Source organism: Triticum aestivum, chromosome 6B, assembly GCF_018294505.1.
Source record: "Triticum aestivum cultivar Chinese Spring chromosome 6B, IWGSC CS RefSeq v2.1, whole genome shotgun sequence".
Lineage (NCBI taxonomy): Eukaryota > Viridiplantae > Streptophyta > Magnoliopsida > Poales > Poaceae > Triticum > Triticum aestivum.
The window spans coordinates 69142348-69159028 of NC_057810.1; the positions used below are offsets into that span (position 1 = coordinate 69142348).

Below are 16681 nucleotides of genomic sequence, written 5' to 3' on the forward strand. Positions count from 1 at the left end.
CTTGATATACAGCAAAACACTTGAGGAGCACATCCAACACCTGAAAATAGTGCTCCAAACACTGAGAGAACAGTAGTTATATGCTAAACTTAGCAAATGTGTCTTTGCTGCACCACAAGTAGAATGTTTGGGCCACATCATCTCCTCGGAAGGAGTAGCTACAGATCCTGGCAAAATTCTCACTGTCCAAAACTGGCCCATCCCAACAACCATTACCCAGTTGAGAAGCTTCCTGGGCATGGCAGGTTACTACAGGAGATTTGTCCCCAACTATGGCCTTATATGCAGACCACAGCACAACATACTCAAGAAAAACTCCTTTCATTGGACTGATGAACAAACAGAGGCATTTAACTTGCTCAAACTCAAGCTCACAACTGCTCCTGTTTTGGCCCTTCCAAATTTCCAAGAAAAGTTTGTTCTTGAAACAGATGCCAGTGGCTATGGCATTGGGGCTGTCCTCATGCAGAACCGGGAGACCTCTAGCTTATTTAAGCAAGACACTAGGGGTGAAAGCATCTGCTATGTCAACTTATGAGAAGGAGGCTCCGGCAATATTAGAAGTGTTGAAAAAGTGGAGACACTATTTTCATGGAATGAGTTAGTAATCAAAACAGACCAGAAAAGTCTCAAATTCATTACTGAACAAAAAGTATCTGAAGGACTACAACACAAACTTCTCCTCAAGCTGTTGGAATTTAGTTATTCCATATAGAGTACAAAAAGGGGAAGGAAAACAAAGTGGCAGATGCCCTGAGTAGAAAGGACAACATAGTCATGGCTATTACCACATTTACTCCTTTGTGGATTGAGGCAGTAGAAAAAAGCTACGAACTAGATGACCACTGCAAACAACTACTCCAACAGCTATCTATTGCTCCTGACCCAACATCTAAATATACATTGTCAGACGGCATACTCCGGTACAAGGGCAGAATTTACCTAGATGAGCATACCCGGGAGCAAATAATCAACTCCTTCCATACATCTGCAATAGGAGGACACTCAGGCATGGTGGCCAATTACCAGAGAATCAAAAGAATTTTTTACTGGCCTGGCCTCAAGAAACAAGTCCACAAGTTCATAGCAGAATGTGCAGTCTGCCAAAGGGCGAAGGCAGAGCATTGCCACTACCCAGGTTTACTAGATCCCCTGCCTCTTCCGACACAAGCTTGGACTGATATAACAATGGATTTTATTGAGGGTCTCCCCAAATCACAAGGCAAGGAAGTCATTCTAGTAGTGGTGGATAGGTATACAAAATATGCTCATTTCATTGCCTTACCCCACCCCTACAGTGTCAACACAGTAGCTCAAGCGTTTATCGATAATGTCTTTAAGTTACATGGACCCCCAGTGAGCATCGTCACAGACAGGGACAGAATCTTCACAAGTAATATGTGGCAAGGGGTTTTCAAGTCACTAAATGTGCAGCTCAAGCTTAGTACAACACACCATCCTCAAACACATGGTCAATCCGAGAGGGTAAACCAACGCCTAGAATCTTATCTCCGCTGTATGACATTTCAAGAACCAAACAAGTGGGTTGCATGGATGTCCCTTGCGGAATGGTGGTATAATACCTCATATCATACGGCTACAAAGGAAACTCCATTCAAAGCCTTATATGGATATGCTCCTCCAATGATAAGTGAAGTTGTAGTCCCGGGTCCTGCTGATAGTGAAGCACAAGAGTTCCTCCATGATAAGCAGAGAACATTGGCCCACCTCAAGGAAAACTTACTGCAAGCTCAACACAGAATGAAGAAGTATGCAGATAAACACAGATGTGAAAGATCATTCAAAGTGGGTGATATGGTGTACTTGAAAATGCAACCATATAGAAGAGCTTCATTTGGACTCAGACAAGCCATTAAGCTGACTACCAAATTCTATGGGCCTTTTCGCGTGATGGAAAAATTGGGCAACTCTTCTTACAAGTTGCTGTTACCACCGCAGGTGCAAATTCACCCGATTTTTCATGTCAGCCAATTGGAGGGCCACAAGGGCTCCCATGCCATCCCAAATCAAGAACTCCCTTTAGGCCTTGTTCGGTTAAGCCACTCCTCAAGTGGATTGGAGTGGAATGGAGGGGATTTGAGGGAAAATTGAACTAGATGGGATTTAATCCCTGCCAATCCCTATCAATCCCTCTCATTTTTCATGGAACCGAACAAGGACTTAGTGGGACTGGATGGTAAAATTAAAACTGAACCACTCACGGTCATTGAGACTAGATCTCTGCCTAGAAGTGGTGTGCTGGTCACGCAATGGTTGATTCAATGGGCCAACTTGGCACCGGAGGAGACCTCATGGGAGGACGATAACTTCATCAAGCAGGTCTTCCCTATCTTTTTCAAGAAAACAATTCAGTCCTGGTTTCCAGAGAAAAACACTTGAGGACAAGTGTGGTTTTCCTGGGGAGCATTGTCAGATACCTGAAGATATATGCAGCTAGCAGTCTTATTTCTTCAGACAGACAGAGACTGATTCAGTTAAGTCATGGAGATCCTATGGCTGTCATCCCCTGACAAGATCCAACAGTGTTGCGGCATCGCCTAGCTTTCACCGTCCTCTCTGTAAGTTTTCTCTCATGAGACTTCGACAGTAACTCTGTAACCTCACTCGCCTGTAAGACTATATGTAAGTGAGCCGGCTGAGTGCTCGGGCAGAAAATGAAATACCAACTTTAGTCCCAGTTTACTTTGTTCTTATTTCCGTAGCTAGGTTTTCACTAAAAATCCCCAATTCATCGAGGGTGCTCCACCATCGGGAGTTATTCATCTTTGTCGATCCTCTTTGGGATCTGACAGATCGACCCCCCCCCCTCCCCCACAAGCTCGCTCACCTTGGCCCGTGCCACAACAAGAATAAGAAGAATAAGAGCTCGGTTGCGGTTGGGGCACTCGGGATTCAGATCTAAGAAAATGGCAAAGGAGGAAGAAGAAGACCAAGTCCAATTTGCCTATGTGGTATTTTTTTCTGCTAGCTCCGTCTGACGAGTCGTCCCGGCAGATTAGTGATGTCATCAAAATGATTACCATCTACCACCAGTGTTTTTTTTTGCCACTGCCACTTTTCCGATGCGGTGCATTCTGTCAAGTTTTCTAAAGTGATGATTTTTCGCACATGGACATGATTGTGGTGGTTCTGTGCATTTTACTCCTCAGGAGAAGTCGGTGAGACATTTAATCAAAATACAGATAAATTTACATTGGTTTACTGATGCACACAACCATCAACAGTTTCAACAACCTCTCCCTTGGACAAGATGAAGTAAGATAAGGAAAATGGGGGGACAAAACTAAGGATCGATATATTTCATATCGGGCTAGTTGCAAGCACCAGTTCATCTCCAATCATGGAAGATATACTTGCTACGGTACCATTTTTCTTCCTCCTAGCCCAGTACCTGCCCACCTTGTAAAGATCAGAAGCAACCATCCATGGTATCCTCATACTAAATTACTAACTTAGATAAAAACAACTATCTTGTATACATGCCACAAAACTGATTTAGGAGTCATGCATAGCATCCTCAATTCCTCATATATCGTATTTGCTTCCATATCCAATAATAATTTTGCAGAGCTCCACAGAGTTCACTGCTGGTTCTTCCATGTCTATGAGAAAGATATATGTGCTAAGTAAATAGGCAATTTTTTTATTAACTTAATCCACGAGAAAATCACTAGCATGGCATTGACACAAATAAACGCATACTGGTATTCAATCATGCAAGCACATACTACGCTAATTGCAGAAAGATCTACGTGTAACGCTAGTGTGGCTAAAACAGAAAATATTAGGAGCGGGATAAACGAGTTATACCCTCCAGTAAGCCATGCAGAAGCCGCGGCTGCGGTGGCGGCAGCAGTGTCCTTTGCAGCCTTCTTGTCGGCTTCAACTTTCTCGGCGGTGGCACGATCCGGAGAGGCGGGGTTTCGGAGACCTGCTCTCCCGCCGACCGTGTACGCGGCGACGGGATGGAGTCACCGGCGGCGGCAGCAGCAGAAGGAACGATGGTAGGCGTGCGTGTGGAGCATATGTGATCTGTTCGTGGTTGCTAGGGTTGGGAGACACCGCTCACTTATATAGGCGCAGCCGCGTGGAGAGACGTGTGACAGCCCATGATCCGACGTCTTAGATCGTGGCCCAGCTATCAGAAAACTCTCCTTTAGTGACTGGCAAAAATAAGCGCGGAAGTGTGAGCTCGATTCGGCTCATTCCCGCAACCCGCGGCGCGCCGCGCCGAGGCATGGCGTGCAGCAGAGGAGGAGTGCGCGAGGGCCTCTTCTATTCTAAAGCCTCAATATCATGTAGAAGAGAATCCCTTATAAAGAGGTCCAACTCCTTCTCCACTAGCGGGGTGTCGTTTGGTTAGGTGGCTATCCCAGGATGGGATAGGGATATCCACTTTTTCATGGGATAGCAGTTGTTTGGGTGACATGATGGAGTGGTTGAGGGCAGCCATAATTTTGGAATATTCCCTTGAAAAGTTGGTTGACGTTGTCCGCGAAAATCTGGCGGATGGTGGCAGTCACTCGCGCTCCCAGCACTTCGGTAACATCCCGCAGCCCCTGAAACGTTTTCTTCGTCTCCCTCACCTGACACATATGCCTATGCCCAACCGGTTAGGCGCACAACTTCAATCCATGTCGTTGCTACTTCATATGGATGTGCGCTCGCCCTTGCATGTGCATGGTGCTTCTCTCTCTACTGGTGCACACGCTGACACATGCATGTCTTACTTTATCTTCCCTCTATCCTCTAGCTCCATCCTTTTTATTTTATTTTCACAATTTAAATGGCTCATATCTTTAAAACCAAAATTGCATTTTTTATTATTATTATTTTTACATATTTGAACTTGTGACGCCAAGCCCTTTAGAACAAGACCAGTTTTGGATATATTTGAAACACATTTTTGTTTGAAACTGTGAAGAACTTTTTGAATAGTTGGTTTGCGCTTTGTTAGAAATATGAAAGAACTTTACTAGAATTTTTATCGAAAACCAAAGAACTTTGTTAACATGGTCTTCGAACTTTGCCATAAAAATTAAAAAAACTTTGTATACATAGCGTGATTTTTGCTTTGTGGTGCGTTAAAAAAAAGGAATCTTCGAAATATTAATTTGTATGACACATCCATGTAGTTTTACGGGCACAACTAAAAAGGATACCATACCGGCCCAAAACTTGATGAATGCAGCGACTTGTGACAAAAAATATAAAGTACTGTACATACATTGCATGGCTGACATAATGGTGGCCCACATCAATTGGATATCATGTAAGATGAGCGGCAGGGATTCACGTTGCGCGCGCAAAGCGTTAGGAAAAATCCACGTTGTGGGGATGCAACTATTCAGAAGATCTGGCTATGGCGGTGGGGATGCAGCGTGGAATGGGTAGCTGTGGCGGCTGCGCTCAGCAGGCGCCAGCGGCGGGTAAGGGACAGCACCGGCGGCGGGAAATCGGGGGATCTGACAGCGTGGGACGGGAAGCAGCGTTGATCGGGCTCGACGAGCGCCGGCGGTAGGTAACAGGCAACACTGACGCTGTGGAATGGCGAGGCCTCTCTCCTCTCCTTTGTTCTTTTCTATGCGCTGGTCTAATCTCTCTCCTCGTTTCTCTGCATCAACCAAGGAGAAGCAGAGTACTCTCTTAAGTTAGTACTCCCTCCGTCCCAAAATACTTGTCGGAGAAACGGATGTATCTAGATGCAATTTAGTTTTACATACATCCATTTTCATTCATTTGTCCGACAACTATTTCCGGACGGAGGAAGTACAAAGTTGAGTCATCTATTTTGAAACGGAGGGAGTACATCATAACCCTTACCTCTCTCGTTTCTCTGCAGCTTAGCTTGTTTGTGTATGAATAATGTCTGGATTTGATTAGTTTCCCGTCTAGTTGACATGCTTGGTTTTTTACTTGAGCAAAAAAATCAGAAACATATGTGTTTTGTTTTCCCAAACAGAGGCACAAGTACATCACTGAACGTTGATGCTCCTTTGAGGTTGTATTTGACATGATGCAAATCCCATAATCAGGCGTTGTTAGCTCGCATCACTTGATTGTGCTATCAAATGTGGTTCATAACCCTCTCCCTCCCCCCGCGTCGCTCCCGCAAGCGACGGGGGGAAACCCTAGCCGCCGCCGCCCAGGGCCGGCCCTGAGGGGAGGCAGGGGGGCGGCCGCCCCGGGCCCCCAAGTAGGAAGGGGCCCCCGATGGATTTGTGTGATGTTTAGGAAAGAATTGTAATTTTTTGGAAATAATTCTTTCCCGTATTGACAGATCGCCCTGATTCTAAAATAGGTAAGGAATAATTTCCATGTAACAGATCGATTGATTGATTTTTACGTGTTTGATGTTTAGGAAAGAATTCTTTCCCATGTAACAGATTGACTAATTAACTCTCAATAAAAAATGTAAAGAACTGTAACAGACCGTTAATTCTGGCATTGCCTCACGCCAATGGTGTTCTAGTCTTTCTATTTCTTCTCTTCAAAAATTGGCAACGAATCGGCCATGCCAATGCCAAGTTCAACGTCATGTCACCGGCATCGTCTATTTGTGATTTTCAGCTGCTGGACGCGATTAGTGGAGGAAGGTAATGTGATTTTCAAGATTTCATCAACTACCTCTTCTTTTTATACAGACTAGTATGATGGTTCGGTTCATGAAGTTTTAATTCTCGTACATATCTCTCTCGCACACTCCGGTTTCCTGTATTTTTTGGGAGCAGAAAAGGAAAACTAGGATTTCTGTTCGTGACTCGTAAGCAGCAGCAAAAGCTTGCAATTTCTATTTTCTAGCCATCAAGGTACCTTGTTCCATGCCCTTCCTTGTATATTTAATTAGCAGTGTTCTTAATTTCTTGTATCACTTTTAATTTAGTTGAAAAGTATCCATATGACAAAGAGAAAAAAAAACATACATATGAGTTGATTGAGTCCTAAAAAAGTCTTCTAGTGCTTCCTCAGAAATAAAGTAAGCACTTCCTCTAGGGATTGAAGAATTAGCTTTAGTTACTGTTGAAGAACAACGTAGCGAAATATTATAAGATGATAAAAATTTGAGTTGCAGAGAAGTGTAACAAATTCACCTGATAAAAAAAAGTATCGGTTGAAAAGACTAAAAAATTGTATCGATTGAAAAGCGTGAGCAACTTTTATGTGCCCTATTTTTTGAATAGTTGAGATGACAAAGCAACATAAATTATAAATTATAGTGTAAAATGAGTAGTAATTTGTAACTGAAATAGTAAAAAAGCATATATATTTATATGGCTTTAGGGCCCCTTTTTGTTATCTCGCCCCGGGCCCCCAAAATCGTAGGACCGGGCCTGCCGCCGCCCCTACCTTCAACTCCTCCTCCTCTCCCCTCGCCATCGTCGGAGCTTGTCGGCGGGCAAAGCCCGTCCGACAGCGGCGGCGGCGGGGCCTCCTCTCCTCTCCGAGCGGTGGTGGGCGGCGCGAGACGGCCCCTTTGTTCCGGGATGTGACGCTTTGTGGGGCGTAACGGCGCTGGTGGCTGTTGCTTCGGCGTGGAGGGTTGCGTGTGTTGCTGGTGGTGTTGCTCGTCGTGGCGGCCGAGGCGGCGCGGACCCGACTGCGACGGGGCTCCAAATCGGCCTTCAGATTTGGCGGCTCCTTCTTGGTAGGCGGCGCGGGGGGCTGGCCATGACCTCGCGAGGTCGTGGCTCGGGGCGTGGTCCGCGGCGGCGTGCGGCCTGCTCCTGCAGCGGTGCGGCCGTGTGGGTCAATGGTGGCTGGGCGCTTTGGAGGCCCTCTTTGGCTGCAGGATTCGGACGGTCCGACGACCCTCGCCGGCTCGCCGCGGTGGACGGGGTGGCCGCTGCTGCGCCGCATCGGGCTGGCTGGAGGCCATGGCGGGGCGTCAGGGGTGACGCCTGGGAAGGTTGCAGGAGGGACGAGTGGGCTCTCTACCCGTCACCGGTGCAGGGGCGCCGGTCCGGACATGCTCCGCTCCTCTCCTCCCCATTTCCCCTGCCTAGTGCTTCCGGGTTCGTGGTGTTCAGGGCAGGCTGGTCACCGGCAGCTCTGTCCGTGCTAGGGATTGGTCGATCGTTTCCAAGCATGTTCCTTTGTCGGTCTCTAGAGTGTCGGGATGCAGGGCGGCGCCCTTGGTGGTGGGAGCGGCGTGCTCGTGGGCGGAGCTCGCGGCTCAGGTGCGGGCTAGTCTCCATTCGCGTGGGTGGCATGGCGGCTGGTGCTTGTCGGTCGGTGGCGGTGATGTGGCTCTGTCCCCAGGATTGTCCATAACCTGTTCGGAGGCGGAGTTGTTGACCTGGATGAAAATCCTGCCTGGCATGTCCAGGCCGACGGAGGCGGCGCCCGAGGACGTCGGCATCTTCTTGAAGACTCCGTTGCGGTTGCTCCATGTCCTCCAAGTTACCCCAGATGAAAATCTTGATCCTCTGGATCGGGTGGTGGCGGCACTCCGGTGGCGTATCCTTCTTGAAGGCACCGCCTTGGGGTTCATGGATCAACGGCTTGCAACTTGGTTTCTTCTGTGGCTTGTTCCCGGTTGAGTTCTCCCTCGACTTCCTAGTGTGCCTAGTGTGTATCTTTGTTGTCTTGGAATTGTTTGGGGGAGTGTTGGCTACGTCTTAACACCTATGTATCTTGCCTTGGGTGCGTGTCGTGTTGTGTGTTGTATCGCTCGTTGTAAGTGGTTGGTGCTTTATATATAAAGCGGGGCGAAAGCCTTTTTCGGTAATGTGGTTCATAGGTGACAATTTTCAGTTAAAAAAGAAGGTGGCGATTTGGAATGTTAACAAAACGAGCACTAGCAAAAGAATGTGGTATGATGATATTTGAAAATAATTGAACTAAAAATGCATGTATATGGGTAATCTCACCTTCTTATAGCAAAGAGGTCATCACAACAATCTATCCAATTCTCCTCATTCCAACCAAACAACAAAATGTGGTTATCCAACTCAGCGAACTCCATTCAACCAAACAACAGATGTGGCTATCCTTACCCAGGTGGCTAGGGATAATACTCAGCCAACCCATCCTTGCCCTAAACTTCCACTACATCTAGTGCCATATAACCCACATGGGCTCCTTAGAGATTTTCAGAAATTGCTATATGGTCCTAAAGCCCATCCCAAATTTCAGCAATATGCATGTCCAGGAACAAAATGCCGCCAACTCCATCAAAACTGCTGAAGTTTGTTCAGGATCTCAAGCCTCTTTTACCTTAAGAATGTAGGATGCCCCATACACAATGATAAAGGTGCAGCAAAAACCCGGTTTCGCGAGCAACAAAGATGTTTAGAAATACTACTTATCTAGTAGTAGTACAAAACATCAACACTTATTATGGATCGGAGGGCGGGAGTAATATATTTGAGCTGTTTAGAAACATGATTTTTCCTGGCAAAGCCCACAGCCCCACACATTTTTTCAGGTCCTTAGCCCAAAATAATGCTGTTAGGAAAATTACTTGCTAATTTTGTAAGTACTGAGAGAAGTTTAATTCCAGTAAACTCAGACTTTAATGGCAGATCAACTAGGAGGCAACCGAAGCCTGTTCCAGGATCATTAGCCGAACATCCTAGATAGAAAATCACAGTGCCTGGCGTGCATGTTGACCTTTCATAAGCATCATACATAAGCTGTGTGCATCCAGAAAAATCTAATCGGCAACTAAACTTCTCATACTTCTGTATATAACTGAAAGGACAGTTAAGTTGCCAAAAGGGCCAGAAGAGTTCTGGTGGGTGGGGTTACCAGCTCCATCCCACTTTACAACTTCCAGCAGTAATTTTTTTGCATTCCTACCCATTACAATATTTCAGAAGTGGACTCCTTTTGCATCAACCCCATCTAGAGAATAAGCACAAAAGAGGGCAATCTTCAGGCATCAACCCTGTCTGCGAAGGGGTCGGCCACCGACAGATCGTGGATATGCTTGCTGACATGATAATCAATAGAACCACAAGTTTTCCTGAATTCAAATTGAGCATCCGGAGAAGCTCTGTTTTCGGCTTCGAACAGCGTGTGTTGACGAGCCACAAATTCATTGCTGTAGTGGTCCTCACGTACATGGAATTCAATTTTGTTTACCACTTTTGCGTTCAAAACAAAGAACCTGGCAAAGTCAATATGTTGCTCGTAACCATTGAAATACTTCAACACCACTTCCTTTAGATGGGTCTGAAGGCATTCCATGGGATGTGGTCGGTCATAATGAGGCAAATTTTGCTTTTGCATGCCAAACTGCAAAACAGTAAAAAATAAATAGGCATACATTAGAGCTTTGCTACTAACTAGTCAGACTAGTTATTAATAAATATGTCAACCAAAGCATACATTTAAAGCAGGCCAAGATGAACACTCACGGTGACATAGAGCTTTCCCAAACAGGGGAACCACCTGAGGATGTCAAGAACTGCATTCAGACGATAACTATGACACCCGAGAGCCAAAACCTTCACGGTAGATATCGAGTTTGCGGAGCTGACTGGGCCCATTCCCTGAAGAAAGTAGAAAACAGCCAACATCAAAATAATTATCTGTTTGTAAGAATGCTGAATGATGGCTGTTGCTGCTACCTGGAAGACCGGGAGTTGGCACAAGTCCGGCGAGAAAGGCCCAAATATCTCCAGTTTAGGTGCCCTAATAATCCGGATAGTCACACGATCATTCAGGTGACTATACGGTAACAATAACCTTTCAAGGCCAATTCTGCTTTTTCATCAGAGCTATCACGGAAGCCAATGCTCCTAAGAGTTGGTGAGCTAACATGGAAGCAACCAGCAGCATGAACTTCGAGCATGGATAAGCTCTCCAACCCAAGGCATGGCAGCCGGAGAGCAAGCCGTGGAACGCGTCCCCCGAGATCGAAACACAATCCAAGGTAAGCTGGTTGAGGAGGGGGAAATTCATTGACCGTGAGACCGCGTCCGGGAAACTGCAATCTTTGATCTTGGCGACGAGGAGGGTGGATGCGGAGCGGAACGCGGATTGCGACAGCGGGTGGCTTATACGTGCAGAGGGGTACTCGTAGCCGATATCAAGCTCCTGGAGGTTGGCGAGGGCCCGGGAGGCGAACCAGCGCTCCGTCTGGGCGTAGAGATCACCGGCGCCGCGGCAGCGGAAGGAGAATCGGCGGGCGGGGCCGGGGTGTTGGGAGATTATGTTGGGGACGGCGGAGGGGGGGACGGAGGAGGGGTGCTGGGGGCTGGCAGGGGAGCGGACCTCGATGTTGAGAGGCGCGGAGCGCCAGAGGTGGCGCCATCGGCGGGAGAGGGCCTGCGTGCGGCCGCCGTCCTTGGTGGGGAGGAGGGAGACGATAGTGCCGAGGGCGTCGTCGGGGAGGCGGCTGATGAGATCGCTGTCGGCCTCGTCGCAGTCGCCACTCCGCGCGGCTCCATGGGATTCTCGCGCATTGGGGTCGGGTCCGGCCGCCGCCGCCGCCGCGGCGGCCTCTTTCATCTCCATGGCCGCCGCCGCGGAAGAGAGGGTTTGGGGCGGCCGAAGTCTTGGGCTTGGGCTTTTGGCCTTTTGGGTATGAAATTTCAGCAAAATAAAGGCAAAAGGGAGAAAAAAAAGATATTGCCTTCAAAAATGCTGGCGCTCACCTCCTTATCCCCGCGCCAGCCGCGCCCTTCCCCGTCTCCGGCCACGCCTCCTCACCTCCGGCCGCCGCCGCCTCGCGGCCGTATCCGTCCCATAGCCGCCGTCGCAACGGCCGCGTCCGACGGCGGCGGCGCGGCCGACGACTACCACTCCACCATCCGCTCCCTCAACTCGCACGGCCGCCGCCACGTCCCCCGCAAATCCCTCGGCCAGGTCCGTCGTTCCAGCCACCCTCTCCTTCCCCATTCCATTCCATGGCGGCCGCGGAACCCCCAGTCCTCTAGCTTCTCACCGTGGGGTTGCGCTCACTGTGCGGCAGAACTACATGCTGAACGCGAGGGTGAACGAGGAGCTGATGGCGGCGGCAGGGGTGGAGGAGGGGGACGTCGTGCTCGAGATAGGCCCCGGAACAGGCTCTCTCACCGCCGCGCTGCTCGCCGCCGGCGCCACAGTCGTCGCCGTCGAGAAGGTCCGCCTATTTCACTCTCCTAGTCTATCAGTACTGTTGCTTGACCAGTAGCCCTGCTAACTGAATCCATCCATAATCTGCAATACCATCTTTTTATTATGTGTCTGTCTGGTGGTGACAGGATAAGCATATGGCTACCCTTGTGAGAGATAGGTTTGGATCCACAGAGCAATTGAAGGTACTGTCCTGTTCCCAAATGAACATATTGGATTGTTTCATCCCTGTGTTTGACTGTTAATGTTGCTCGAATGGTAGTAAAAGGCAACCCCATGGCTTGTACCTTCATTCTTCAAAAAAATTCTGGAGATCTATAAGCCGGGTCCGACAGCAGGATCGCTCTTTTTACACTGTGTATGTACTAAAACACATGCTACATTACAGACGGTTGTAGATACCTCCAATTGAATGATGTAGTATTCCAGTTCAAATTTATAATGTTCTTGGTTATTATGCATAGTGATTTGGTAGTGAACTTCATGCTAACTTAACCTTATTTATGTTGAAAAAAACTTCTTCTTCTTCTTCTAAGCCTTTTGTCCCAAACAAGTTGGGGTAGGCTAGATGAAACCCTTTCACGAGGACTTCCCAGGAGGTCACCCATCCTAGTACTACTCTCGCCCAAATGGGTTTCATACCCAAAGGACTGGCTAGTTTTTACGTTGGCTCGCCAAGCCTATCACAACCCTTATATATGAAACCCTTTCACGAGGACTTCCCAAGAGGTCACCCATCCTAGTACTACTCTCGCTCAAATGGGTCTCATACCCATGGGACTGGCTAGTTTTTACGTTGGCTCGCCAAGCCTATCACAACCCTCCTCCTTTACCCGGGCTTGTGACCGGCTATGCCTAAAAGACATAGGCGGAGTTATTTATGTTGAAAAAAACATGACACATTTTTACATGAAAAGTAAGGTTCACATATTATGAATCCTTCTGAATTTTCGACAGAGTAAACTTATGTGGGTACGTTAGTCCATGAACACTTCTGTTGGCTGTGAACTTCTAGCAAGTATATGTTGTGATAGATGGTTGTTAACATGAAATGCCTAAGGTGCTAAGCTCAAAAGTTATCATGTAACAGGAACATACAGTGTGTGATAGCCACCGTGATAGCTTTTAACACTTTTCCCTTTATAGTGATATAAGTATGATAACCATCCCTGTGTTTTTTAACAAGGGCTATTGTACCGACCATTCTCTGGTTGCTCTTCTGGATATCCAAGATAACGAATCTTACTATTTAATAGTTTGCTCTTGTCACCAAAGATGGACATTTTGTTACATATTTAACAAAGCTAGAAATTCTAATTGGATGTTAAAATCAAACATAGTTCTCACCTGATGTGTAATGAGTTTGAAATTTAATGCAGGTCATTGAAGAAGATATTACAAAATTTCACGTTCACTCCCATTTTCTCCCTATCCTGGAGGAGAAATCCTGTGGCACGAAAAAATACGCCAAGGTTAGCATTGATGTTTGGCGCTGTTTGTATTTCATTGAACTTCTTGCAGAATTCGTTAACTATTGGTCATGATGAAGGTGTTTCTGTCTCCACCTCATACTTTGTATTTTGCAGGTTGTGTCAAACTTACCATTCAATGTCAGCACTGAAGTTGTCAAACAAATTCTCCCAATGGGAGATGTTTTCTCTGTCATGGTGCTCATGCTTCAGGTTTGCATCACATCTATTTTTGCATTAAGTGGATACATGTTGTTTGCAAGTTCTAGTTAATTACGACCCAGTGTTGGTTCAGAAGATGACTGAACTTTGGTTATTTCTGCAGTATAAACTGCTTTGTATGTTCAAAGTACTCCTCATTTCTGTGTATCAATTAATGTCAAACATTATGATGTTTTCATGCGTCTTCTATTTTCCTCTACTATCACTTCTGCCAAATTTTATGTTAGATTTCTGGATTTTTTGTTTCCCAGTGATCTTTGTCGTTGTTATATGTGAGGTTCTTCCTGTCTTCATTATTTAAGAAAAGGTACATCTTATTAATTTTTCATTTCAGGATGAAGCAGCACTACGCCTTGCAAATGCTTCAATACAAACACCAGAGTACCGACCTATCAATGTGTTTGTGAATTTCTACTCTGGTAAGAGGGTCTTCCTTTAGTTTTACCTGTTTGATACCTTCATGACAGTGTGGAATACTCTTTATCTGCATTCCATCATCCAGACTTGAAAATAGGTTTACTCTTTTGTTCTTTTCGTTTTTGTAAGTAATCATGCTTTTATCTGAGGAAAACAGTAAGTAAACTCTCATAACAATGGGTATATTGTTTTGGGCGTTATACAAGGAATTGTTTTTCTCCATTATTTCGAATTTCGACATGTAGATGCTCTGATGCACATTAGCTAGTGTTCTTGAGCAGTTAAATGATCAAAAGTGTCGTCATTGCTGCATCTGATGGGAGCGCTATCTCCTTGCCTGCCTGTGTTCGATCCCTGTGTGGGCAGATTATATCTCTTCTGTACTGTAGTAACTGCTAACGCAATTCATGCTTAGTATGCCTAGTTACATAGTATTATCACAGTTAATGACATGCATATGTTATCTTTGTTTTTTGTAGAACTTGAATACAAATTCAAAGTGGAGAGGGCCAACCTTTTCCCTCAACCGACGGTAAGCAATTTATTATTTCAATGTGCTTATCCGCAGCATGCTATAACAATGCTTGGGTTTTCATAACTGTGGCATGTAAGGACTTGTCATGGATACCATGCAGGTTGATGGTGGTGTTATAAGGTTTAAAATAAAGGATGCTGGGGAGTATCCGCCTGTAAGTTCTAACAAAAGTTTCTTTTCAATGGTGAGTCAGACTGCACACATAAGTTTCCTCTTTTTTTTTTCACTTAACCGCCAGTTGTTGGTGATAGCCATTAAGACTAGTCCGTGCCCTTTAATTCCAGGTGAACTCCGCGTTCAATGGGAAGCGCAAGATGCTTCGGAAATCACTTCAACACCTATGTTCTTCTGCTGACATCGAGGCCGCTCTTACCAGTATCGGTCTTCCGGCTACGGTAAGCTCTCCCTCCGTCTATCCATCCTCTGTCGTGCACTAAATTCATTATTGCTGCAGGCTAGACCGTCAGAGTTGATGATGGATGATTTCGTGAAGTTGCACAATCACCTGGGAAAAGTATGACCACCCCTATGTTCAAAATGTGTATGGAATCACCTTATTGGTTTGCTTGCTGGACTAAGTATGCCGCTGAAGTGATTTGGTTCCCAACTAGAGCGCACCGCAACTTGCAGCCTTGCAGGTAAACCATGTACAAAAGAGATGGCAAGTTGATTGGCTCAAGATATTGTTCTTTTATCTGATACAACAGATAATTCTCCAAATCATTTCAGATTATGCTTGCTGACAGTGACCGCCCAGTATTCCCCAGCAGTCCACAGCCTTCACCGCAACATAATTGGTGGCACAGCTTCAGCCCACGGTGCCCTTGCATGGAGATGATCATAGTGATTGTGCTCCAAGTTCAAAACCAGTGATAATATGAAGGACAGGATTTGGTCGCACAGGAATCGCAGTTTTTCTCCTTATCGCAGATTGCATCCCTGCAAGAGGGAAGATACGCGGGTGTTGCATGTGTATAATTTACCGGGGTTTGGACTATCTTTCCTCCGGTACTAATCTTCTCAAGTTGGAGGCGGAAATGTAGAGATCAAATGTCTGTCAGAACAATCTGAAGATCAGGCTGCTCATGGTAAATTGCCAAGAGTGTTTTTATGTGTTGACATAGATGGTAGATAGAGGTACGGTCGTTGCATTTTGAGCTTAAGTTTTGGCTATAACCTACGACGAAAACGTGTGGATGCTCGATGTTTGAGTGTGCAGCATTCTGATACTTTTTTGCCTGGCAGCGTGTCGCTGTGATGCAACATACAGTTGCTGCCAGTTCTTTTTCCTGACAAATATTGGTTATCATGTTGTGCTGTTATTTTATTTTATTTCTTTTCTTTTGTTGGTTAAATATCTGCGATGATGCTTGACTGTGGGTGTGATTAATACATTATCTTGCCACTATGGTTGTTTATGTGGCCGTGTGGATGATGCAGAGGTCAGGAGGTTATCCTCATTTTCTAAAAAAAAAAAGTAAGGTTGTTTTAAGCTTTTGATTCAGCTACTCTCAAGTCTCGGTATGCTCAATTTGACTTACTCTGAAAGTATAGTGTTTCCCAGGTATACCTGGCCATACCTCGGGCCGGGCCAGGCTTCGGGCCGGGCCTAGCCAAGCCCGACGCAAAAAACCCGGGCCCGGACTGGCCCGGCCATCGGGCCTGTTTTCTGGGCCCGAGCCCGGCCTGAACACCTAAAAGCCTGCTGGGCTCGGCCTTTAGGAAAATGCAAAAACGACGGGTCCGGGCCCGAGCCCGGCCCGGGGGGCATCATCGGGTCGGGCCGGGTCAGGCTTTTTCGGGCCGGCCTGGCCCGGCCTTTAGGAAAATGCAAAAACGACGGGTCCGGGCCCGAGCCCGGCCCGGGGTGCAGCGTCGGGCCAGGCCGGGTCGGGCTTTTTCGAGCCAGGCTTCCCATGGCCAGGTATATTCCCATGTGATATTACCCTTTTAT

General features: G+C 46.6%; 2 protein-coding genes across 7 annotated transcripts; one reads left to right on the forward strand and one right to left on the reverse strand.

Moving 5' to 3' along the window:
• Positions 1 to 9634: 9634 nt before the first annotated feature.
• On the reverse strand, positions 9635 to 11524 carry LOC123135840 (uncharacterized). 3 transcript variants are annotated; one of them, XR_006466273.1, is made up of 3 exons: positions 10596 to 11524; positions 10383 to 10517; positions 9635 to 10260 (listed from the first exon to the last, which is right to left on the reverse strand). XR_006466273.1 is itself a non-coding variant. In XM_044555070.1 (3 exons), the coding sequence occupies exons 1-3, from the start codon at positions 11482 to 11484 to the stop codon at positions 9898 to 9900; spliced, it is 741 nt and encodes a 246-aa protein (XP_044411005.1). In that variant the 5' UTR covers positions 11485 to 11524; the 3' UTR covers positions 9635 to 9897. The 3 variants fall into 3 exon arrangements, 1 of the variants encoding a protein (XP_044411005.1); XR_006466274.1 differs by having other exon boundaries at positions 10354 to 10517; XM_044555070.1 differs by having other exon boundaries at positions 11242 to 11524.
• Positions 11525 to 11569: 45 nt separating this feature from the next.
• Positions 11570 to 16145, forward strand: LOC123135839 (ribosomal RNA small subunit methyltransferase, chloroplastic). Of its 4 annotated transcripts, none has more exons than XM_044555066.1 (11): positions 11570 to 11835; positions 11942 to 12091; positions 12213 to 12269; positions 13464 to 13556; positions 13671 to 13766; positions 14110 to 14194; positions 14672 to 14724; positions 14828 to 14911; positions 15012 to 15122; positions 15182 to 15365; positions 15457 to 16145. In XM_044555066.1, exons 1-10 carry the CDS (start codon positions 11611 to 11613, stop codon positions 15245 to 15247), a joined length of 1020 nt encoding a protein of 339 aa, XP_044411001.1. In that variant the 5' UTR covers positions 11570 to 11610; the 3' UTR covers positions 15248 to 15365; positions 15457 to 16145. The 4 variants fall into 4 exon arrangements, with proteins under 4 accessions (XP_044411001.1, XP_044411002.1, XP_044411003.1 ...); XM_044555067.1 differs by having other exon boundaries at positions 15474 to 16145; XM_044555068.1 differs by having other exon boundaries at positions 15187 to 15365.
• Positions 16146 to 16681: the final 536 nt, after the last annotated feature.

What these genes read in the sequence shown, in the direction of transcription:
- LOC123135839 (XM_044555066.1), top strand. Translation starts at nt 11,611, where the DNA reads ATGCTGGCGCTCACCTCCTTATCCCCGCGCCAGCCGCGCCCTTCCCCG. An exon ending in CCCGCAAATCCCTCGGCCAG is followed by an intron (nt 11,836 to 11,941) that starts GTCCGTCGTTCC and finishes ACTGTGCGGCAG; the next exon opens with AACTACATGCTGAACGCGAG. An exon ending in CAGTCGTCGCCGTCGAGAAG is followed by an intron (nt 12,092 to 12,212) that starts GTCCGCCTATTT and finishes TGGTGGTGACAG; the next exon opens with GATAAGCATATGGCTACCCT.
- LOC123135840 (XM_044555070.1), bottom strand. Translation starts at nt 11,484, where the DNA reads ATGGAGATGAAAGAGGCCGCCGCGGCGGCGGCGGCGGCCGGACCCGAC. An exon ending in CCGCGCCTCTCAACATCGAG is followed by an intron (nt 10,518 to 11,241) that starts GTCCGCTCCCCT and finishes TACTTTCTTCAG; the next exon opens with GGAATGGGCCCAGTCAGCTC. An exon ending in TGGGAAAGCTCTATGTCACC is followed by an intron (nt 10,261 to 10,382) that starts GTGAGTGTTCAT and finishes ACTGTTTTGCAG; the next exon opens with TTTGGCATGCAAAAGCAAAA.